Source organism: Sturnira hondurensis, unplaced genomic scaffold (genome assembly GCF_014824575.4).
Source record: "Sturnira hondurensis isolate 20B ecotype Veracruz unplaced genomic scaffold, ASM1482457v3 Scaffold0005220, whole genome shotgun sequence".
NCBI lineage: Eukaryota > Metazoa > Chordata > Mammalia > Chiroptera > Phyllostomidae > Sturnira > Sturnira hondurensis.
The window spans coordinates 191,147-216,552 of NW_028077851.1; the positions used below are offsets into that span (position 1 = coordinate 191,147).

General features: G+C 40.0%; 1 protein-coding gene across 5 annotated transcripts in view; it reads left to right on the forward strand.

The window, feature by feature from the left end:
• The first annotated feature begins 8,940 nt into the window (after positions 1 to 8,940).
• Positions 8,941 to 25,406, forward strand: part of KLHL15 (kelch like family member 15) — a 36,621-nt gene continuing 20,155 nt past the window's right edge. The window contains exons 1-7 of one of the 5 annotated variants that reach the window (XM_037046215.1): positions 9,315 to 9,465; positions 9,575 to 9,772; positions 9,950 to 10,006; positions 16,571 to 16,653; positions 17,614 to 17,682; positions 17,928 to 18,046; positions 22,074 to 22,785. In XM_037046215.1, coding sequence (XP_036902110.1) covers positions 22,081 to 22,785 — 705 coding nt within the window. In that variant the 5' untranslated portion in view covers positions 9,315 to 9,465; positions 9,575 to 9,772; positions 9,950 to 10,006; ... (2 more) ...; positions 17,928 to 18,046; positions 22,074 to 22,080. Of the gene's footprint in view, positions 9,004 to 9,314; positions 9,466 to 9,574; positions 9,773 to 9,949; positions 10,007 to 16,570; positions 16,654 to 17,613; positions 17,683 to 17,927; positions 18,047 to 18,091; positions 18,174 to 22,073; positions 22,786 to 25,406 lie in introns of those variants that run through there. The other 4 variants (XM_037046216.1, XM_037046213.1, XM_037046214.1 and 1 more) reach the window with 4 other exon arrangements.

Consider the following 25,406-nt stretch of genomic DNA (forward strand, 5'->3'; position numbering starts at 1 on the left):
AGTAAGTAGCAGAGCTGGAATTCATAGGCAATTACAAGCATGCTATTTTTAGAAAATGGAATTTTTTTGTAGATAAGATTTGCATGCCATAAAATTCACCCATTTTAAATATACAATTAAGTGATTTTTTCAGTAAATTTACAGAGTTGTGTAACTATCACCACAATCCAGATTTTGAACATTTCATTCACTCCCAAAGAGATCCTGAGTATCCATTTGCAGTCAATCCTCATTTCTATTTCTGGCCCTAGGTAACCACTAATGGTGTCTCTGTCTCTATATAGATCTGCTTTTTCTGGACATATTATATAAGTAAAATCATACAATATGTGGTCTTTTGGCTTCTCTCAGCATAATGGTTTTGAGGTTCGTCCATGTTGTAGCATCTATCAGTAGTAGGTAGTCCATTTCTTTTTATTGCTGAATATAATCTCATTTTATAGACATACCATATTTTGTTGATCCATTCACCAGTGGATGCATATTTATTGTTTCCACTTCGGGGTTTCCACTTTTGGCTACCGTGAATACTAAGTGCTATGAACATTCATGTACATGTTTTTGTTATTGTGAATAATGCCGCTATGAACATTTGTGTACACATTTTTATGAAAACATGCTTTTATTTCTCTTGGTAAATATCAAGTTGTGTAATTGCTGAGTCCTATGGTAGATCTGTGTTCAACTTTTGAGGAAGAGCCAAACTTTTCCAAAGTGGCTGCATCATTTTACATTCCCACCAGCAATGTATGAAGGCTGCAGTTTCTCTACATCTTCATCAACTTGATATCACACTATCATAATATCACAGCTTGATATTGTATTTTTTTATTATAGACATTCTAGTAGATGTGGTTTCAATTTGCATCTCTCCTAGTGACTGATGATGTTGAGCATCTTTTCCATACTTATCAGTTATACCTCAAACCCATGTTTAAATTGGGTTGTTTATCTTATTGAGGTGCAAAAGTTTTTAGAATTTTTTTAATCTTCACCCAAGGGTAAGTTTTTGTTGATTTTAAAGAGAGGGGAAGGAAGGGAGAGAAAAACATCAATTGTTTGCCTCCTGTATGCACCCCACCCCGGGGACTGTGCTCCAAACAACTGAACCACTCAGCCAGGGCAGAGGTGCACAAAAGTTTTAAAATACTCTGGACATAAACCCTGGTGGGTGTGGCTCAGTAGATTGAGTGCTGGTCTGCAAACCAAAGGGCTACAGAATCATTTCCAGTCAGGGCACATGCCTGGGTTGCAGGCCAGGTCCCCAGTAGGGGGTATGTGAGAGGCAACCACATACTGATGTTTCTTTTACTCTCCTGCTCCATCCCTTCCACTCTTTCTAAAAATAAATAAATAAAATCCTTTAAAAAATAAAATATTCTGGCCCTGGCTGGTGTAGCTCAGTGGATTGAGCATGGGCTGGGAACCAAAGGATCGCCAGTTTGATTCCCAGTCCAGGCACATACCTGGGTTGCAGGCCGGGTCCCTGGTGGGGGCGGTGTAGGAGGCAACTACACATTGATGTTTCTCTAACTCTCTCCCTCTCTTTCCCTGTGTAAAAATAAATAAAATCTTTTAAAAAATAAAAAGAAAATAAAACATTCTGGACATAAGTCTTTATCAGATACATGATTTGTAAATGTTTTCTTCCAGTCTGTAGTTTGTCTTTTTATTTTCTTTTTTAAAAAGATTTTATTTATTTATCTTTAGAGGGGAAGGGAAGGAGAGAGGGAGAGAAATATCAATGTATGGTTGCCTCTGGTGTGTCCGCTGCCGGGAACTGGCCTGCAACCCAGGCATGTGCCCTGACTGGGAATCAAACCGCGATCGTCTGGTTCACAGGCCCGCGCTCAATCCACTGAGCTACATTACACCAGCCAGGGCTGACTTTTTATTTTCTTAATGCTGTCTTTGAAGAAAGAGCAAAAATTTTTAACTCTGAAGTCCAATTTATTTTTTCTTTGGTGAATCATGCTTTGGTATCATATTTAAGTACACTTTGCCTAATCCAAGGTCATAAACATTTACTCCTGTGTTTTCTTCTGCAAGGGTTCCAGTTTTAGCTTGCGTATTTAGGTCTATGGTCTATATTGAGTTAAGTTTTGTGTATAGAGTCTGGTAAGGGTTTCACTCCGTCTTTTTTCCATGTGGGTATCCAATTGTCCCAGCAGTATTCATTGAAAAGACAGTCCTTTTCCCTATCGAATTGCCTTGGCACTTTCTTAAAAATACTCATAACTTGACCAAAAGTTGACAATAAAGGGATTTATTTCCAGACTCTTTATTCCATTGTTCTATATCTCTATCCTTATTCCAGTTCCACACTCTCTTGATTTCTGTCATTTTATATAGTACATCTTGAACCTGGAAAGTGTAAGCCCTTTAACTATGTTCTTTTTCAAAATCCTTTTGGCTTTTCTAGAGCCTTTGCATTTCCATACACATTTTAGAATTGGCTTGTGAATTTCTGCATAAAAACCTGCTGGGATTTTGCTCGGGATTGTCTTGGATCTGTAGATCAATTTGAAGAAAATTACCACGTTGACAATATAGAGACTTCCAGTCTCAGCAGGCCATTCTGCCTCACCTATGCTTAGCATTCCAGTGGCCCTCGCCTTGACAGTGCAGCTCTTCTCCCAGATCTTTGGACAGTGTGAAGCTCAGCTGTCCCTGAATCCAGGCCTGCCCCCCGCCCCCCGCTGTTCATTTGCCCCCCCCCCCCCCCGCTTGCACTTCAGCTACCCCGCCCCAAGCTGAGGCACCAGAACCAACTTAACCTAAAGTCTCTCTCTGCCCTGCAGGACAAAGGCATTTTGTCCTGAGAGCTAGGCAATCACTGTTTTTTAAAAGAACTAAGTTTTAGAACTAATAGATAACTTCAGAGCCTAGATTTAATCCCATCTCCATCCTTAACCACAGTCCCCAAGTCCTAAAGCTGTGCTTCTGGCAACACTAATTACTGGAGGCTCCCCCCCCCCACTTCCTTCATGGTGCAATCACCATATAGTAGCTCCCACTCACCTTAGCCCGGGCGCTCACCCTTAGAATGTGTGCGTGTTTGCATGCACATCTACTGAAATGCAGTCCTATGAATATGTGGCTTGTATCTGCAGGCTTCTCAAAGTAAAGCATTGCTTTTTACTGGTTCAGAAAGAACAGAAAAAAATTAACTCTGGCGGAAAGTGTTCTTTTTAGCATTTTCATTTACAAGGGGGCATTATCTACGATGTAAATATATTCCATTAAAATTGTGATATTAATTTCATTTTTGATTGATTGTGGATGTCTAACAACTTACTGTGCTTTTCTGTCTGGCTTAGCACACCACGTTCTTTGTTTTCCTTTTATCTCACTGGCTACTCTTCTGTTTTCTCCAGGATAACTCTCTAACCCAGGTGTACCCCCCAAGGCCCTACCCTTCCTCTCCTTATGCTCAGCCCCTTGGAAACCTCCCCAATACTTCATGAGTATGCGGCTTGCATGTTGAGGCTTCTGAAGCATAGTATATTTTTCATTGGTGCATAAGGAGCACAAAAAAATGGTTAACTTTTAAAAAATTTTGTTCGTAGAGACAAAGAACAGACCGACCGCTATCAGAGGGGAGGGAAGTAGGGGGCTGGGTTAATAGGTGAAGGGATTAAGCAAAGCCAAACAAAACAAAACAAAGCAAAACAAAAAACTCACAGACACAGACAACACTGTGGTGATTACCAGAGGAAAAGGGGGTGGTGGCAGGTAGAAGAGGGGAAAGGGGAGATAAAGGGTGGATAAATGATGGAAGGAGACTTGACTTTGGGTGGTGAACACACAGTACAATATACAGATGATGTATTATAGAATTGTACACCTGAAACCTATATATTTTATTAACCAATGTCACCCCAATAAATTCAATAAAATTAAAAAAATTGTTTTTTTAATATTTTCATTTTCAAGGGGCTTTGCCTACACTGTATTTCAAGGTAAATATATTTATTTAGCTTAAGTGGTGACATTCATTGCATCTTTGTTGACAGTGGATATTTAGTACCTGCCTCTCCAGGGTACAGCATATGGCAATCTGGTCTCCTAGACCAGTCCCCTATTTTCTCCTGGATGGCTCCCTACCCTTGGCAGAGCCCAGGGCCCAGTCCTTGCACCTTCTTTTTTCCCCTCCACCCCTTCACACTTGAAGATTTCAGGAAGTGACAAGTCCATCCTTCCAGTGCCTCAGGCCAGAAACAGCAACATCCTCAACACCTCTCTTTCCTTTCTCCCTACATTCAGGAAATCCTGTTAGCTCTTCCTTCAAAATATTTGCAGACTCTAACCACTTCTCCCTGTCTCCGCTGTAGCCTCCATTTCACTCCTTTGGTGGAATAGTATCCTTTCCTGGCACCCTGCTTCCCCATGTATGCCTCAATTTTTGTTTTTTAAAAAACAGCCTTATGTTTTTGTGTAATCCTTCTAGTGCTTTAAAAAAAGATTTTGTGCATCTATTTTTAGAGAGAGGGGAAGTGAGGAAGAGAGGGAGAGAAACACCAATGTGTGGTTGCCCCCCACCCACCCCCCATCAGGGACTGGGTATAGAACCAGCGACCCCCTGGTTTACAGGCTGGCACTCAATCCACTGAGCCACAGCAGCCAGGGCTCCAGTGTTTTTTATTTGTTTTATTGAGATATAATTGACATATAGCACTGTATAAGTTTAAGGTGTACAGCATAATTTGACCTACATATTCTGTTAAATGACAACCACAGTGAGTCTAGTAAACATCTCTCATCCCATAGACACAAGGAAAAAAAAGGTTTTTTCCTTGAGATGAGAACTAGGATCTTCTGTCTTAGCAACGTTTAAACACACTGTACAGCAGTGTTAACCACAGCCACCATGGTGTACATTACATTATGCCCAAATTGTGTAATTTACACAGAAGCCTGAGTGTTAATCATATTGCTCCTCTTCTCAAAACCTTCCAATGGTTCCCAAGTTCTCAAAGAGCAAAGACTTTACAGTCGCCTACGAAGCTTTATGTAGTCTGGTCCCTCATCTCCTTCAAGTCAAGGCTCAAATGATACCCTGTACCCAAATCTCTCTAGTTAGAATTGGCACACCCCTCCCCCTTGACACTCCTAATCTCTTTCTCATCCTGCTCTATTATAATTTCCCATAGCATTTGCCACATTCTAACAGGACATATAATTTGTTTATTGATTTTTATTATTGCCTGATTTATGTAATCTGTAAGAAGGCATGGATTTTTATGTGTTTGGTCACTGATACCCAGTGATTAGAACAGGACTTGGCACATGTTGGGCACTCATAAATGTTTGTGGCATGAATAAGTATATTAGTATAGATCGCAGATGAAAAATTTATAGAATTAAGGAGTAAAACAATGCAACAGTGTGAAGATCATTTGTTGTGTTCATCAGTATAACCTGGTACAGTGGAACATGGAGTGAGAGGCAACATGGGAAGGGAGAAGCCCTGATTGTCACGGTCTATATTCCATAGCCCTCCTGATTTTGTGCTTTTTTTTCCTTCCTCTCCTCTTCTTGCATCCTGCACTATAACCCTACTAAACTATTCATGGTTCTCTAAATAAAGGTGCCATACTGTCTCTTCTAGGCCTGGAACTACTGTCCTGTGGATATCCTCTACTCTCTTCCTTATCTTCTTCCCTCTGGACTGAACTTAGACAAACTGCTTCTGAAAAGCTGTGTGTGACCCTCAAAAGCTCCGATTACATCCTCCCCTTTATATTTACTCACATAGCACCCCATGTTGCTTAAACCTGTCACAATGTGTTGAGGACTCTGATACTGAACCTGAATTTTTTGAACCCAGGTGCAAAGCAGCTATCCTAACGATGGCCAGCAGAGAATTGTTTCCTAGGGCTTTGGGGCTGGAAATGAAATAGGAAGAAGCATTTGGTTCCAGGGAGAATCACATTGTTGAGTCTTCTTGGTCTTGTAGATATAAATCATTTTATCAATTCATTTTTTCTTGAGGTAACTGTGCACATTAGTGAAATAACACAAATGTAAATATTTCAGACACACTTTCATGGGGGCAGTGCCCTCTGAAGGGTTTTTGTTTATTTGTGCACTTACATCACTTTCAGTTATTTAGGGATTGGATTATCTAGCTCGGCCCAGGATTGGGTTTGGGGGTTCATGACACTGGGGAAGAGAGAGACAAGTGGTATGCTCAGAAAAGGGTTCCTACCAAATGACTACAGATCTGACTCAGAGGTGACGAGAGAGAGGATATCCCTGTGTAGGGATCTCCAGAAGCCATGACCTGTTTAAAGAAATTGCCATTTCCTTGTGATAGCTTTAGGTGTTTGCTTTGCTAAGGAAGTGGAGGTAGAGTTAAGTTTTGTTAGAAGTGCAGAGCGAGCTGGAGAAATGTTGGAGAGGTGGTGACAGACCTGAAGGCCGGAGGTCATAGGAGACAAGCTAAGAGGAGCCTTTCTAAGTGACAGGTGACCAGCAATGACCAAGATGTGTGAGCAGTAGTCAGGAATTCTCCAACATTCATGCAAGACACCAATTTCCTACTAGTCATGCAACATAAAAGCTCAAGTTATTCTATTTGGATATTAAAACAATAAACGTGGAAGCCTAGAAAACTGGGGTCCCTCCGATCGCATTTTGAAGGCTCCGTCTTGGATAGGGACCAGGAGATAATGCTGAGGACAACAGCCACCATCCTGCTGGAATGTGTTAGTGTGCAGGTCTTGGTGTACACCCACAGAAGTGAGCACTGATTTGGAAGATACTCGTGGGTCCGGAGGGGCTGAGATAGACTAGACCCCACAAGATGCCTTAAAATGCCTGAAGCCACAGAGCGCTTGGCAAACAGTTTTCAAGAAGAAAGAGAATGCATAAGCAGCTTTAGTAGAGTTGGCTGAAGACAGAGCTCTTAGATTCCCAGAGATTGGGGTGGGGGCTTAGTTACCTGAAAAGTGATTAGCAAAATAATTACCACAGCCGGATTTCTGAAAAGCCTCAGCTACTTTTTTTTTTAAGTGAGGGAGGGCATACAGTATCCTAAATCCTCAGAACCCCTGGGTAGGAACTTCCTTCCAACTTCACTACCACTCCCAGTCTCAAGTCTCTAACCTGTCTCCCGACATCTGGGACTGCTAGATATCCGATTTGAGGCCTGTGTACTTAAGCTAGAGGGCTAGGAAAAGGCAGCTTCTCTCTGCCCCATGGGGCTCTAGCAGTGTGGAAAAAAAAATGTCCTCAAGGTATTTAGGAGCTCCCATTATTCTAGTAATTGGTGGGAAAAGTAATTGAAGGCAGGAATTGCCTGGAGGAGTGCGTTTGTTTAAATGACTTGCTTTTACTTTCTCGGTGTTGGAGAAGCAGAATGCTTCTTATGGTACCAGACCCTTCTATAAAACACCTCCCCTCTTTTTAAATGAGAGGCATCATTGATTAAAGATCACTCGTGTTTCAGAAGTGGGCTCTGAATATGTAAGTTGGTGGAAAGACACAGCTCAGTTTCAGACACAATAAAGTATATTTAAAATGTACATTTGGACATAATGAAATAATACCCGAAACCATGAGCCGTACGGCTCATGACATCACTGTAGGTATACCCCTGCTGCCCAAAACAGACATATTTCAGTTCCTGACTGAATCAAGAAGTCTTTCTGGACAGTTTAGTGCCTCACTATGTAATGCACAGCTCAAGATGTATGTCTGTCAGCTAATGTGCAAAAATAAAAATTCAGCGCTTTTAGATGTTCAGGAATAATGTATGAAAACAAATGTTCAAAGTTGAATGTGTGCCATTTTAAAGTTTATTTTATGGCTTATAGTTTTTTAAAGCTTGCTTTATAGTTTAAATGGGAAAAGGGGAGCTTATATCCCTACTTCCAAAACATTAAGGTGTTTTTCTCTCTCTTTCCCCTCCACGAAGTAGTCTATTTCAGCAAGAGTACACCGGGGGCTGTGTTGACCACCACTTTGGAACAGGACGTGTTTAAGTTTGCTACAAAGATAATGATCGCTTTTAGCAACATATATATTTCCCTGAAAGTACATCGGGATATTGGTGTGGAGAGAAAATGGCGGCGGGGGGGTGGGGGAAAGAGAAATTCCTCAGTTTAGGATCAGAAATGGGCAATGGATAATTTAAGGTTACTTGTAGAACCACTGGCCTCCAACTGTGTATTTGTCACCTACACTATTTCCAAAAGGAGATTTCACAACAATAAATTTACAGAACAGTCCTATGTTGTAGTTTTACATTCTAAATCAAGAGAAGTCGCTATTTAAAAAGCATTAAGCTGGAATTCTATAACCGATTTGTTAACACCCCCCCCCCCAATCGCTGCCCTCTGTTTCTTCTTGCTATCTTATTTTGACGCAAATAGAAACAGAACAGCGTTTTAAGATCCGCATTTCTCCGCTTGGTGCAGACATGCCGTTTTCTATGAATTTTCCCACCTCTGAGAAATGTACTTCTGAAACGTGTAATTGTTTGGGAATAAGCCAAGTGGGACTATGACGCAATTATCCCCTGCAAGTTGTCCTACAAAAAAATGATGTCATTTGGTGCAGATGTAGTCACTTTTATAACACAGGTAGATATGGTAAAGCTTCCTCCAAGTCGTTCCCGATTTCCCCACCCCCACTGACTGCAAGAGGCAAAGACATTTTCCGGGTTTCCTAATACACAACTTGTCGAGAGTGGGCGCACGGCAGTGGCTCGAGCCCACCGCTCATGCAGGGGAAGAGGGACCGCTGCGGGGCGACTGATACAGCCAAGCGTTCCCAGCCCCGACGGCGAGGGAGGCCTCCTCCGGCAGGGATCGCGGCCACAGTGTGGGGCCGCCCCATCCCCTTAGTGGGGCCCGCTGCCATGGCCAGCCGGAACGTGGGGCCCCACGGGCGTGGGACGGCCCTGCCCCCACCCTGCTCCCACACCCGCTCCCGCGGTGCCGGAAGTGACGCGCACTGGCTGAAAGATGGCGGCATTGGCGCTCGACCAGGGGGAAGGTAAACACCCTCCGGGCCGCCGCCCGCCAGCGGGCCCCCTTGAGGCACCAGTGGGGACTGAGGGCGCCTCCTGGGCCTCCTGGCCTTCTCTCCGCTTCCCACCCTTCGATCTCCCTACCCACGTGGCAGGCTTCCGCGTTGGGACAACGGCTCATAGAGCCCCCTGCCTGCGGGCCCCGCCTCCCTGGGCGGGCCCCGGGCGGCTCTCACCGCCCGCAGGGGGCGCGCGGCCCGGAGCGGCCCCTGGCTCGTGGCCCCACATGCCCCGCCCCTTGCCCGCCCCTTGCCCGCCTTCCTCCACCCCCGGCGTGGGTGATCCTGAGGCTCGGCGCGCTTGGGGCAGAAGCCCGGAGACGCCGTCGTCGACGCCGCCACCGTCAGCGCTTCTGCCGCTCCCCGTGGCCCCTCAACCCCTTTCCCCGCCCGCGCTCCGGAGTCGGTCCTCCTGCTGAACCCCGCCAGGTGCCGTATGCCCCAGGCGTTGGCAAGGCCAAGCCCGGCCCCGACGCCGTACCGCCTCTCCCCGAGCCGACAGTCTCGACTTGCGACTCAGCGCTGTCTTCTTTCCCAGGACTGGTTCCGAGGGGGCAGCAGGCGCGCAGACTCGCCCCCCGCCGGAGCGCCCGGGTCCGGCCCGGGACCGGCCCCTTCTAGACGTTCGAGGACCCTGCCCAGTGCCGTCCGGCAACCGACCGCCCACCGTCCGGCCGCCGGCCCACTTCTTCCTGATGCGAACTGCCGTCTACTAGAGGTTGGACGGACCCCCGAGGTACGTAGCCGCCCCTGGCCCTCCGGCCTGCGGGAGCCCATGCTTCGGCCGCGGCCCCGCGCTCGACTCCGATTCGGTAGCCCTTGCTGCACAGACCCGAGTTAAAAACATTTGGTAGACGCCGGGACCTAATTTGTCTTTGACTACTTAAATTGTTTGAATTTTAATTTTTTTCAGAGAGGAAAAAAAAGGAAGAAGCATAATTCAGCCATTTTTTGCAGCACACAGCTGCAGGTACCATGATTATTTTCTTCGTAACCCGTTCTTTCCCTTTAAAAATCCAATTTATGCCTGAAATAGAACTATACGAAATGCGAGGCATAAAACGTGGAATCAGAAGGTCTGGGTTCGACTGGGTGACTCTGAGAAAATCGCTTACTGAGTCTTGGTTTCTTATCTATGAAATCTAGTCACATCACAGGGCAGTGAGGACTATATGAGGCCATGTATATGAAAATAGTGTTTAGCTGTAAAGTGTAAAAATAAAAATGCAAGGCAATTTTTTCGAGTAACCTTTGCCAGAGTGGTTAATGTAGTGGCTAACTGTTGCTGCCTCTTTATATCTATATTATGAGTATAAGCAATAAGTATGGAATGTCGAAGCAGTGCTGTGAATTGACTAGATATAATAGTCATGTTGCTTGGCCTTCTTCCTACGAAATGCTAACTGCTTATTTAAATAACGGTATTCTTTAATTCAAATTTAACGTTATTGTGGTATTTTGCTTTTCATTTTTCTAGGCCATTTATTTGCTTTTCCTTACTGGCAATATTTAACACCTTCTATTTCTTCAGTCTTATATTTTCTGAATTGATATTTTCTGCTGTTCATCTGATTAAATTGTAATTCTGAAAATGCTTTTAACATAAATACCCTAATTTTAATTCCTTTTTTTTATATCTAGGGAATAGGATGCCTGAATATCTCTACCAATGTGAAAATTGTTTTCATAACCTTCTGAATGCATACAGATTTCTGTAATTCTTACTGCATCTAGAAATGTATAGAAAATTCAACTTTTTGACAAATGTAATAATACTTATGTAACTTAATTCTCTTTTTTTAATCACCACAACATTGAGATGCCAGAAACAGTTTTTCAGTGGCAAAGGATGTTAATTTGCACCCTTTATTGCTGATTAACTTGGGGGAATAATAGGATAGTATTTGTGGTTTGGGAATTAGACTTATTGCAGAATTTATAATAGAAATGTGTAACAGAGCAGTATGGGATCATCCTTACTCCACACATCAAAAATTAAAGTATGGTTTGGCTTTACAAATGATCCACAAAAAGTGAAAGAAGCATTTTTTTTTAGTAAATTACTTTTAGCTAACAAATGGTTTTCTGAGATTTTTTTCTCTGAGATGTTTTATTCAATTTATAATCCAGTACCAGTTGTCTTTTCAGAGTATGCTTTTGTGTTTTGTAAAAAGGGAGAATAATAAAAGGCGGGTGGGATTACATTTATAAAGGGAGAGCATACTTTAAAATCCTAGGTCTTTATACTTTGGACTTGTCGCTTATCCTGAAGGTAAAATTTGGGATATCGCTGCTTTATTGGGAATTTTAAGGTTTGCCCTCTGTGCCTTGATTTGGGTTATCTGGGGCTAAAATCTTGGGTCTAGGGCTAGCTTGGCTTCATGGGTGTTCAGATGGGCCCCGAACTTGGTTTAATAATCTGTGTAAAAGTGGCATTTTACAATATAAAGGTGAATGGTAAAATTTATGATAATATTTAAATTTTAAATTTTTTCTTAGGACAAACTAAACGGCAAATAACTCCACAACAAGTTGAAAGAGATCTTAGAAGAAAGGAGAAAGCTTTATGTCTTAGTATCTTGAGCGACTTTCTACCTACTTTGAGCAAGAGGCCCTGCATTTTCATTTTGTGTTGGGCCCCCCAAAATTATGTAGCCTGTTGTCTAGGTTATCATTTCCCATTGTAAGTGTTTTGAGAGTGAATAGCATTAACTGTGAGGAAAATGAATCTTTAGTTTATGAGGGGTCGACTTAATTTATTAGCACGCATCTCCTCTGAATTGGAATGCTGTACATTGCGGCAGGGATTTTTTTTTTAATTGAAGAAAAATGGAAGACAGTCATTGGTGAAGCATTGTAGGATAGTTGGGTAAGCGTGAAGGCTTTGAAATTAGGCAGACCCTAACTCTACCATTTACTAAGAATTATATCCTTGGGCAACTTAACCTCTGAGCTTTGATTTTTCTCATCTTTAAATCAGGGATAGTTACAGAACATGGAAGGTCATGAAGATTAACTTTATCTATTCATCCCACAAATATTTATTAAGCACTCATTATGTGCCAAGTGCTGTTTTTCCTAAGTTCTGGGGATACAACAGTCAATGAAATAAAACAAAAAAAAATTTAAAGGGAAAACCAAACAACAAAAAAAGTAAGGAAAATAAGCCTTATCTTTATTTAATACACTAAGGGGAAAAATTAAGCGGAAAAAGTGCGGATTTTCTGGTTGATGGGGTGTATGGGAGGTTTTTTATTTTAAAGAGGGGCCTTGAAGGTTTCACTGAGATGACACTGGAGGAAAGACCTGAAGGGAGCCATATATATCTGGGGATGGAGTGATCCAGGCAGAGGGAATGGCAAGCACAGAGCCTTAAGGTGGGTGCGTGGCAGGCTTTCAAAAAACAGCAAAATGGCCAGTATATTTGGAGCAGAGTGAACAAGGGGGAGCAGTGGGAGGTAACTATTATTGATGTTTTAGGAATCACTGGATGGGGCCTCCTAGTTCGTCTTTGCCATGGTGTGTATTGTGCTGCTGCGGGTCCAAAAGTGGAAAACCTTTTCAGAATTGGAAGTTTTAACTTCCAAATAAAGAAACTAGAAAGGATGTTTTCTCAGATTTTCTGTTTTTAACACAAGACCTTTTAAAACTCATCTGGCTGAAGTATTGAAGCAAATAAGAACAGATAGAAAATGTATACGTTGTCTCTGATAAGATAATTGATTATATTTAGTTAATGATTTTAGGGCATTTAAAGATTTTTCTGGAAATCTGTATCATGACATCAAGACCTTCCAAAGGATTTAATTCTCATGAAGAACAAAAGTGTTAACACTATGATATTGGTGATTTCAAGTTAGGGTGTAGCTTAGAAGATTTGGAGTTTTATTCCCCAATAGAGGTTTTTCCTAGAATTCTCACTGGATCCAGTCTCTAAAGGCTAGGGAAGCTGTTTTCCATGACATCACCCTTGGATTACTTCTACTTGTAGTGAGGAATGAGCAGAGGAGCATTAAATTAAAATCTTCTGATGAAAAAAATAGTGTTGAAGCAGGAGTGGTTTTTTTCTTACAAGGTTTCATGTATTCTAGGATGACTAAATGCTAAACATACCTGAAAAGTGAAGTAATTTGGATAATAGGTGCCAACCTGGAGGCTGAAGGACCCCAGAGCCTTCCTAAAAGCTTAGTTAGATGGTCATTTACAATTTAGTACTGAGTTAGGAAAACGTTTTGATGGACAAGGAAGAATTTTTGGCATTAAACAAATTGAAAGTTAACTTCCACAGCTTTTCCTCCTATATTAAACATATTTCTCAATTTGAGTAAGTATATCTGAGGGTAAAATGACTGCTAACAGAGCAAATAGTCTATTTTCAGATATTTCTGTCCTTTTCGATGGAGAGGTTGGCCTCTTTGAGATTGTTGAATTTAAAATTTTTACTTTATAGGTTACAGAAATTGTAAGAAATGTTATGACTCAGAAATTAATTTTATTTTTATTTGTAGTAAGCCTTGCATTCTTTTTTTACTCTGCAAGTATGGCATTTTCTGCATAGGCATCATCTTGGGTAGGCTAGCAGTTCGAGGGTGAAAATGGTATGAAACAATTTAAATTTTTCATCTAAGATAAATATATCGACCTCTGTAAATCTACCTTCTAAACTGGATAACTTAGGGTTTTTTATGAATTTTCAAGCAACTTGGAGGGGGGAGACTGTGACAGCATTAAATGATTGCTTATCACATAAACATGGAGGTTAGTTAATTATGAAATATATTTAATTGTCTAGAATTTGCCTTCACATCAGAATGGCAGCCTTCTAACTGAAAAGGAAGCATTTAATTTCCTGTCCAATTTTACCCCCACCAGGCTTTTTCTTCACTGGTCACTAGAGAGTTTGAACTGTTAGAAATTTCTGGGATATAAATAGCAGTAATAGTCTTCCAGGGCAGAGGTGCTTTGGTTGTAAGTGTATGTGTTGTCGTTTATCCCATTTATCCCTTATTGTAACTGTCAGGGGTAATCAAACCTTTTGATTTGGTCTCGGGGACCTTGCTATATTCTTAAAAATTACTGGGATCCTGAGCTTTTGTGTTTGTGGGTTGTAAGTTTCTATATTGGCCATAATAGAAATTTAAACTGGGAAATTAAAAACTAATTTGAAATTCATTTTTAAAAACCCTACTTGTTAATCTAAATAACATTTCTTACGAGAAAATAACTATTCTCCAAAAGAATGAAAAACTTGGTGAGAAGAGCAGCATTGTTTTACATTTTTGCAAATCTCTTTAATGTCTGCCTTAATAAAAGACAGTGGGCTTCTTTTTTATTTTATTTTATTATTTTTTAAAAGATTTTATTTATTTATCTTTAGAGGGGAAAGGAAGGAGAGAGGGAGAGAAATACCATTGTATGGTGGCCTCTTGTGCATCCCCTGCTGGGAACTGGCCTGCAACCCAGGCATGTGCCCTGACTGGGAGTCGAACCCAACCGTGGTTGTTTGGTTCACAGGCCTGCACTCGATCCACTAAGCTACACCAGCCAGGGCTGACAGGGGGCTTCTTATCACTTCTGCATTCAGTCTGTTATGGTATCACTGGAATACGTGAAAAGGACAAATAACTTTTTAAATTATTATGGAAATAGTTTTACCCTTGCAAAATCCTTTTAGGGGATTAGGATCTCAGTTGTCCCTGGACCACACTTTAAGAGTCACTATACTAACTGTTTTTATTCATAGAATGTCTGAGACTTTCTTTTTTCTTTAGTCAGTTCCAAGTTTATAAGACAAACTCTACAGTATTTTTTTCCTAGTAGTATAAGTATGCCTTGTCATTTAGTTTAATTTGATTTGGTTTCCCTTTTTAAAAACCTATCATTTCAAATTCTGAAGGCCAAGTATAGAATACATACACATATAAGTTTATAAACTATGATTTCCCTTAATCTGATGATCTATTTAGAAAAGTGAGGATATGGGATTTCTTGTACACTGAACATTTTGTATGTTAGTAAATTTTTTTAATCAAGGTCCCTTAATGGATTCCTATCCCAGCCCTCATTGATTTATAGAGTTATTTGAGTTTTGTTTCATTTTATAATTTTTATAATTATTTTTAAATTGCAATAGCTCTTTATTTAGAGAATTCTTATGCATAAGGTTTTGTATTTTTTCTTTTTGCATTCTTAGTTTCCTTATTCTAGCTATTTTTATTTCTTATATGTGTGTTTTTGTGTTGTTTTAACTTAAGTTGTACTTTTTTTTTCTTTGTAGCTTCCAGGGTGTGTATTGTGAACAAGTTGGTTTTGTTTCATATGTTCATTTTTAAGTTTGGTTGTTTGATGTCTTAAACCTTGATGTTCTAAGTCTGCACTCTCCAACAGAATACAATTCAAACCACACATGTGATATAAAATTATCTCATAGCCACAGTTTTAAAAAAGTAAAAAATAAGTGAGATTCATTTTAATATATTTTATTTAACCTAGTACATCCAAAATATTATTTCAACATGTTTTCAGTATAAACATTTGTATAATGAGATACTTCACATTCTTTTTTTTTTTTGGACTAAGCCTTCAAAATCTGTTGTCCATTTTATACTTACAGCACATTTCAATTTGGACTAGCTACATTGGCTTCCATGTTGAACAGCACAGATACAGAGAAGAGTAGCTACTCTGGTTAGGGCAACAAAACCTGAAGAGCCCAGAAAAGCTAGAAAACTATACTTGTATGGTGAGAAAAAATGGAAAACAATGTCACTGCAAAATAAGGTTATGTTTAGACTGCCAGTACATCTAATCTCTTACAGAATTGCATTGTGATAAACCCTAGGGAGGGGTGGGGTCTGTGGAGGGGAGTTGGAGGAGTGTCATTTCAGTGGTCTTGTGTGTGATAGGCAGCATGGGGCAAGAGTTGGACAAGGGAAGCCAGCATTGGTTGACCTCTGGTGGGTTACCTTGCTCTGAGATAGACATTTAACTTAATGTTAATTCATTTAATTACCACCCCAACTCAAGATGATGAGTATTATTCCTAAGATACGGATGGAAACTGAGGTCAGGAAGTTAACTAAATTTCTCTATGTTACATAGGTGGTAAGTACTGGTAAGCTCTCTGATTTCATAGGTTTTGTTCTCACAACCGTATTGTTTTTATTTTTTTCAAATCAAATTCTAGCCTTAACTCTTTCTAACTAGTTGTATGACCTTGAAGAAAAAAATTCACCTGTGGATTCTTTAGTCTAGTTAGAGTTGATCTGGGTCCTGAGAGATTTTTCTGAGAAAGTGGGCTGGGGTTTGAAGTGCTATTGGTAGGGAGAAGGGTTTTTCTAGAGTTTACTGAACTGGTAAAGGGTCAGGTTTATTATATTGGTTCCAGTAGCACCAGGAAGGGGTTGAAAAGTAAGCCCTAATGTTATGGTGTACTTAAGGGCCGTATACTGTTGTAAGTCTTGTATTAACTCATTTAATCCTCAGAGTCACCTATGAGGTAGGTTCTATTAATATTAATATTCCCTTTTCACAGATGAGGGCAGTAGAACACAGAGAGGCAAAGTAGCTTGGTCCAAGGTCACAAAGTTAAGAAGTAGGACCAGGATTCAAACCCAGGTATGTGACTCTAGACCTGTACTCTTTTAACTCTCACTACTTCCATTTAAGGACTTATATCACGTTGATCAGTTAATCACTGAGTATTTTTTATCACTTTCTACTTGAACACATCCTTCCCATAAAAGTTTAAAATACTGTTGCTGCTCTAAATCTGTTAGTTTTGGTGATAGATGCGCCAAGCTTTTTCATGTAGAAAAGTTAATGCGTGTGTCCCTGCTATCACAAATTAGTTTTAGAAATCAATTTGGATCACATAAACTTCACAAATGCATTGCTAAGATTGAAAAGTAGCTATAGTTTGTTTATTCTGCGTATCTCTGTAAGTATACATCTGTAAAATCATATAAAATGGAATAAATGAGAATTTTATGATACATTTTTAGAAATCATCGTGTGTTTTCATTTTACAGATGCAGAGATAAGACCAAAAAAGTTTGAGTAACTTTTAAAGTGTAGCCATTTCTGTATTAGTTAGGGACCTTGGTTATACATAGGGGAAACCTACCTCAGGTAGTAAAAAGGGAGAATTTCTTCTAGGAATGTAAGGATTTCCCTCAGAACCCAAGGGCAGGAATTAGCTAGGCCTGGGAACTGGAAAAATGAAGGGTTAGGGAGCACTCCCTAGCCTCTCAGGTTGGCTTTATTGTTTCTAAGTTGACTGACTTTTTCTGTCTTTTTTAAAAACTCTTTTAAGAATTATTTTATTAATAAGGCGGCTAACAACCCATTTTTTAAATGGGCATTCTTACCACACACAAGTAAACACACACATAGATGGCCTTCAACTTACTATGATTTGATGTATGATTTTTTAGTTTTATAATGATGCAAAAGTGATGTCACCCAGATCTTGGTTTCTAATACCATTCTCCAATAAAAGGAACTAGGGCTCTTTGGAGAGATGGCTGATTCTAAGACTGTACCTTCCTTTTCTTTATCGTCCACCGTCTTGTGCAGAGCGCTTTGCCTGGGAGACGGCCGTCTCTAACTTCGATCACCGTGTTCTTGCCCCCTTCGTTCCCAGTGGTGAGTCGGGCCTGGAGGAATCCCAATGGGAGAAGACTCTAGGGTGCGCGCGCACGTGCAAGGGGGTGGCGGGCTGCAGAGAGGCAGCGGCGCAAGTGACTGACTTTTCGCTGATACTCATCACCTGGCAGGCAGAAGTTGGTGCCCACAGCTGCTCTTCAACATGTTCCAGTTCAAGTTATACACAGTGCATGCCTTTCTTTTCCCTTACTTTCTCTCCTCTTTTCTAAATGTTTGACAAAAAGAGCGTTCATCTTGATTCCTATTTCCCACTGGGTCTGACCATATGTGACTGGGAACGGGAACACAGAGTGGAAGCCTGTCTGCAGCGAATCCCCCCTCAGTGGGCTGTGGGTGCCCAGAGGTGAGCGGGTACTATGTTTATATATTTAGGATCTTTTGACTCACAGGCTGCCGGATCCTCCTCTTCCTCTTCCTCCTCCATTCTCCCTTTTCTTCTTGCTGCTTTGCCCGTTGATGTTTCCACCATAGTAAGTGTCTGGAACCTAGATTGCTTTTTTTGTTGTTTGTTTGAGAAAGCATCGTATCTCTTTTTTTAATTTCTTTTAGATGAAACTTTTTTCCAGAGAAACGAATATTACCTGTTTGACACTTTACTGCATAGTGACAACGTGAATAAAATGGGCTACTTCGACAGGAAGTAAAATATATGGTATTTCAGGCACTGTCAAAAGAACAGATTAATGAAACACAAAGCAGTCTCCTCTCAAAGAGATAAACAGTGATGGGCAGCCTTTTGTTAGTAAATTTACAGTAAATATGACCAATACATCTTGACGAGTCAAAGTGATCATTGGTATCCATAATGATCCTGAGAAAGATATTGAAATATCAGAATTTTCATCCGGTTTGTTACTTCATTCTAATTAGTTTGAAAATTGATAAGTGTGCTATTGGCGGTCCTCCACTAACCAGAATGTGTGATTATTCAAACACCACACTATATGCTGTTTGTTTTGTTCCACATATGCCTCATATCACTTGGAAAATTCTAAGCTCATTAATTTTACCTTTAAAAACAGTACAGGAAAAAAAAAACCCGATAGCTTCCTTTAGTCCTGAGTGTTATAAAGTAGTTCTGCCAAGCCTTGAGTACAGTGTAAAATGTTTCATATCTGTTTTCCAGATTATAGACAGCTTTCTTGTGCTGTACCTTTCCAGAATGAAAGCATATAGCTTTTGGATTAATGGAGCACTGATTAAAAATTTGATACTAATTTAATGTTGTGAATGCTTTGCTATCTTAGTTAAGTGAACTTATGTGGTACAATCAATAAGACTTAAAGGTAAGTTAGGGACAAATGGGCAGAAAGAGGCACCTAGAATGTCTCTTCATAAGATGGGAAATACAAAAGAAGTGATGGGGGAGGACAGAATTATGGTTCTGTTTGGATATATTTTGGGATCCCTCTGGGACACCCAGAAGTATCCAATGGGCGATTCGGTAGAGTACTGGTGTAAGGGTAAAGATGATCATTGTAATGGTAAAGGAGGTATTAGTGAAAAATAAGGGGTTTGGATGAGATCATTTAGGGAGAAAGAGTGCTTAGATGAGATGAGAAAAGGGTGCAAGAACAGAATCTTGGGGGACACCAGTGTTTAAGGAGTAGCTAGGAATAAGGGGTACCTCAAGGAAAATGAGCTCAGGAAGGAGACTGAGAAACAAGCAGCCCAGGGATAAGAAGAGAGTCGGGAAAATAGTGTGATGAAGGTGAGAGAGTCTTGAGTTGAGAGATGGCGTCATGCTATGCTGCAGAAGAATCCCGAGAAACAGGGATGAAGACGTAACTATTGGATTTGGCAGTTCAGGATGTTTTTTAGATTAAAAGAAGTGAACTTTTACAAAACAATAATACATTTTCATTTCAGATAGATTAAATAACAAATTAGCAAAAAGTGGGGGGAAGTAAAACTGTCTGATACTCGACCATCCCAAGATAACCATTTCCAACATTTTGGTACTATGATCCTTTCAGGCATTCATCCATTCATTCATTTGTTTATTTATAAAAGAACTTAATTTTTAGAGGGGAAGGGAGGGAGAAAAAGAGGGAGAGAAATATCCATCTGAGAGAGAAACATCAGTCAGTTGCCTCTTGCATACCCCCACCTGGGGACCTGGTCTACAACCCAGGCATGTGCCCTGATCAGGAATTGAACCAGCAACTTTTAGGTGTGCAGGATGATGCCCAACCCACTGAGCTGCATCAGTCAGGGCCAGACTTTCATTTATTAACACTTATTTTTTTGGATGACATCAGACTGGAATAACTACAGAATAAATGAGTTAATGTGTCGAGAAGTTAAGTATAGAATGTCATAGACAACATGTTGATGGAACAAAGCAGTAGAATGTAGTGATAGCCTACTCACCAGAGTGGGGAAGTAGTGCCTTTGGCGTGCCTGTGGGAGCTGCCTTTCACTTTTGGCAGCTGAAGGCTCTGCCAAATGCAGGGTGCAGAGATGGTTCCTGAAAGGCACAACCCTCCATACCTAACACAGTGCCTGGCATGCGGAGATGCTCTTTTAGTAAGTAAAGCTATTGGTAATAGAGTGGTGAGATTGGCTGTGATGGTTTCCTTCAAGGAGGTACAGCAAGTGACTGTGGTGCCAGTTGCTTCACTGGAGGGCCTGTGGTCCAAATACCGAGCCAGGGAAAGGAAAGAGCTTGGGAAATTGGGTCCCATACCAGAAGGTCTAAGCCAGAGAAGGACAGAGGTAAAATTTGGAGATTATTGACCAAGTGAAAAAAGGAAACAGTTAAGCCAGAGAATGGGCAGTTGACAGTTAACAATTTCAGATATGGACCTTTTCTGGATTAATGGTGAAATCTAATAGGTTTGGGAATAAGTTTTAAGATAAAGTGGGGAGGCTTTAAGGTTTGAAGTGGTCAAGGAATTTTAATTCTTGGCTTTTGGATGAGTGATCTCACATGAGCAGTGAAGAGGTGTGGAAGATGACTCCTCGGTAGGTGCCAAAGTCATCAGGGAATGTGGGGGCGATTGATCAGGATATGTGTATATGATAAGTGACAATGAGAAATAAATGATGGATTTTTATCTGAGTGAAAGGCCATGTTTTAGAAAAAGGACAATAGAAAGATGCAAGAAGATTTAGAAGATAGGCTTGTAAGCTATAGGAGAGCATTTTTTTTTTCAATGAAGAATATAGAAAAGTATTTTTCTTACTTAAGTCAGACTGCAGAGAAAACTTTCTGTGACTAGCATGAACCTTTAGGGGAGTTCATTTACACTGAAGCAGGGTTCCACTGGGCACAGTGGAAAGGGTTGGGAGGGAATTAGGGGATGGGAGGACAGTTCATTGAGGAGGAGGCTCAGAGCTGTGTGAGGATGAGGGTTGAGAGGGTGGATGGTCTGGGGTGGGGTTGTGTGCAAAGGAGAAAATTACTTCATAAACAGCCTAATAGACTGGGTGAGTTTATTCTGCTTTGCTTAAGAGCTCTATTATTTCACTATCTTGGCTTCATTTCTTTATGCAAAAATGTGCTTTAATATCCTTTACAATTACGTACTTATATTTTAACTATATAAGCAATGATCACTTGATAAAGAGGAGGTTAATGAGGTAAGTAAAGAGAAAAAGTTAAACCTCAACATTTCTTGAACAACCACTACCTGGGGACATCATTTTGGTATATATTCCTCTGGACTTTTTCTCATCTAAAAAATATATGTGTATTAATTTTTGAAAATATACCAAGTATATTGCAGTTGCCTGTTTTTTTCCTCCATGACAATACCTAATAGATATCTTTTGTCAGAATAGGTAGATAGCTGCTATCATTTTTGCTTGTTACAGCAATCCATTATAAGACTGTACCATATTTATTTAATAATCTGTTATTGGGCTTTTGAAGACTTTCCAATTTTTTATTATAAATAAGGCTAGAAAGAAAAACCTTGTGTGTACAACTTGGCACATTTGTCTGATTCTTTCCTTTGGTTCTAGGAGCTTTCAAGGTCAACAGTGTACTTTTTGGTTTAATTTCTTTTCTGTCTCCTTTTCTCATAATTTAGTATTTGAGAAATTCTCTTTGTATTGTTAATTTGGGGACATGTTTAAATATGTTCGGTGGGTAGTGTAGAATCAATGGGATAGACATTATTGTTTGTAAGTTGTAACAATTTGCCATTTTGGTAGGTATTTAATAACTTTTTTTTCATAGGTAGGGAAGCCAAAAACATTAGCTTGCAAATCTTTAGGTTGTCTTTTCCCAAAGGGCTTGTACATTATGATCTAGGCAATGGAATTGAGATAATTATAAAAAATTGTTTAAGTTCTAAGCTAATAATGTCTTCAGAATGCATGGAAATGATTAACGCAGTTTTCTTTGATTACTTCTTTTTCAGGTGATTCATGGCAGGGGACATGGAAGGATTCTGTTCCTCCATCCATGACACCAGTGTCTCTGCTGGGTTCAGAGCACTGTATGAGGAGGGACTGCTTCTTGATGTCACTCTGGTTATTGATGATCATCAGTTCCAGGCCCATAAAGCACTCTTGGCCACCCAGAGTGATTACTTCAGAATTATGTTTACTGCAGACATGAGGGAGCGTGATCAGGACAAAATTCATTTAAAAGGTCTAACTGCTACCGGTTTCAGCCACGTCCTTCAGTTTATGTACTATGGAACTATAGAACTGAGTATGAATACCGTTCATGAGATTCTTCAGGCTGCCATGTATGTTCAACTTATAGAAGTGGTGAAGTTCTGCTGCTCTTTCCTATTAGCAAAAATCTGCTTAGAAAATTGTGCCGAAATCATGAGACTCTTAGATGATTTCGGTGTAAACATCGAGGGAGTCAGGGAGAAGCTGGAATCCTTTCTGCTAGACAACTTTGTGCCACTCATGTCCAGGCCTGATTTCCTGTCTTATCTGAGTTTTGAGAAGCTCATGTCTTATTTGGATAATGATCATCTGAGCAGGTTTCCAGAGATAGAGCTGTACGAGGCTGTGCAGTCTTGGCTGCGGCATGATAGAAGACGCTGGAGACATACCGATACCATTATTCAGAACATCAGGTTTTGTTTGATGACCCCATCCAGTGTTTTTGAGAAGGTTAGTACATTTGAAAGCATTAGAAGGTACTCATTCAGTATGTCTGTTAAGGCAGTATTACTGTCTGTAGATAAGATTCCCAGGCTTGGTCAGGAACTAAAAAAGAGAATGAGTAAGAAGAGTTTATATTTAAAGAGTCTAATTTGTTCTAGCTTGTGCATTTAGGTTTTTTTAAATACACATTTTGCAGGTGAAAGAAGAATCAGGTAGGTAATAGAATGCTTTTGTTTTAATATATTTTTATTTAGAGAGAGGGAAAGGGAGAATGAGAGGGAGAGAAACATCAGTGTGTGAGCGAGAGATCGATTGGTTGCTTCTAGCATGCCCCCAACTGGGGACCTGGCCTGCAACCCAGGCATGTGCCCTTGACTGTAAGTCACACCGTAGACTCATGGAAGGTTGGTGCTCAATCCACTGAGCCACCCCAGCCAGGGAGGATGCTTTCCTTTTAAATGTACTTTTAAAGTGGAGGCATAATTATTTAGCCTGAAATATTGCAAGTTTGCTTTAGCTTTTCTTTTTTCACAAAGTAATGAAATCGGAACTGTGTGAGGCTAGTTCTCATTTTAAAAAATTAATTTAGGTAATACATGCTGAAATTAGAGTGAAGTTTTATAGTTCTGAATGATATGCATTAATACAGTTTCATATTCCTCTAAAATGTGGTAAGGAAACATAAAATAGCTCCTGAAAACCAACTGGTTCTAGTTGTGATTTTTCTCTGCTGCTCTTACCCAGTTCTATTTTTCCCCATTTCACTGGTGCATACTAAATTTAATCGTGAAAATGATGTTTACGTCTAAAATCATTGTTTTGGCATTTCTGAAGAAATAGATTATAAATCCTGTCGTTACATTGATCAAACCGCACATTTTACCATGTAACAGTTCTGCTCTCTTAAAAAGTGTTTCTCCAAAACAGTCTTGGCCTTTTTGCATGTAGCATTTTTCATCTTTATATCAGAGTCTCACTTGTGATTCTTTCTTGCCCAAAGGAGAACAGGCAGTTTCAGTAATTGCTTAACTTAATTGGCTTCTAATCATATGGTTACCTCTGGGGCTCTTTATCTCTTAAATCTTTTCTTCTTTCTAGAAAGTACAAGTAAAGCTTTGGTCGACACCCTTCATGTTAAATAGTTCTTAAGCTTTAGTTACCGAACCTGGTAATAAAAATAGAGTATTTGTAAAACAGAACCATTTACACCATTTGAAAAACAAACAGATTTGCGCCTTCAGATAACACTCAGCAGCCTGACATTTTCTCTTCTCTCTGAAATATTGTTAACTTACACTTTTTAATAGAGCACTCAACTTTGTGGGATTTTATCTTTCAGAATGTACCAATAAGGCAGAAATAAATGAAACTCTGAAGAACCCATTTCTTAATGATTTTCGTTCAGTGATAATCAGTCCTACACCAACTATGTAAATCATTTGTCTGTTTTGATTTTTTTCCTTCTACTGTTTTTATTGCTCTATTTCCCTAGGGAATCTTGTTTTGTCTTTATACATTAAATATTAAATACAAATGTTTTTTACTACTAAAACAAACAAAAACCCTCCAAATAGATGGAAGTACTTGTGAAATAGAAAATAAAATTTCCCCTCTTGCGGGACAGTATGATGGATAATTGAAAGCAGTATATAATTTTTAAGTGCTGGGCTGTAGAACATTTTTATATTTCAGTTGTCAGTTCAAGGTGGTCAGTAGTGACTGGCTGCAACTTCATACCATCGGGCAGTTTTGTATTGGGTTGTTTGCATATGTAGCATGGGAGGGGGTTATTGCCCATTGGCCAGGTATTGAGAATCTCATTTGAAGGAAAGTGTTGTTGAGGTTTCCTTCTTGAGTTAATTTCTTTAGAGAACTTAATAAGGCCCTGGCCACAGAAAAATCTTTCCATTTTATTTTAGTAACGCTGGTGAGATAAGTGGAAGGTAGGCAGTGATTCTTAGTGTGTGAGAGTTAATGTTTATCAAAAGAATCTGTGGCTTTCTAAATGTTGAGAAACATTAAGTTAGCTAGATTTGAGACTTTATCTCTAGTAATAAAACTTTAGAAGCAAAACTAAAATGTAAAATTTGGTTAGGAAGTAAGAATTTGGCCCTGGCTGGTGTAGCTCAGTGGATTGAGCACGGGCCTGCGAACCACACGATCGCAGTTCGATTCCCAGTCAGGGCACATGCCTGGGTTGCAGGCCAGTTCCCGGCAGGGGACTCGTGAGAGGCAACCATGCATTGATATTTCCCTCTTTCCCTCCCCCTCTAAAGATAAATAAATAAAATATTTAAAAAAAGAATTTGGACTATTTTACATCATAATACAGGATGTGGCAAAAGTAGGTTTACAGTTGTGTACGCAATACAGAGTTCATTCTTGTATTATTAAATTATTGTATTTCCATACAAACAACTGTAAACCTACTTTTGCCCAAATCCTGTATTTTTAGCTTAAAAATAGGGTCCATCTATTTTTTGTATACTCAGCACACTGCAGGTTTTAAGGAAGGCTGTTTTAATATCCATTATATATGCTCAGTGCCAGAAAGGCCACAGAAATAAAATCACGTTACATATGGGCTGGTCCTTTTTTAATATGAGAATCTACAAGGGGAAAACAGT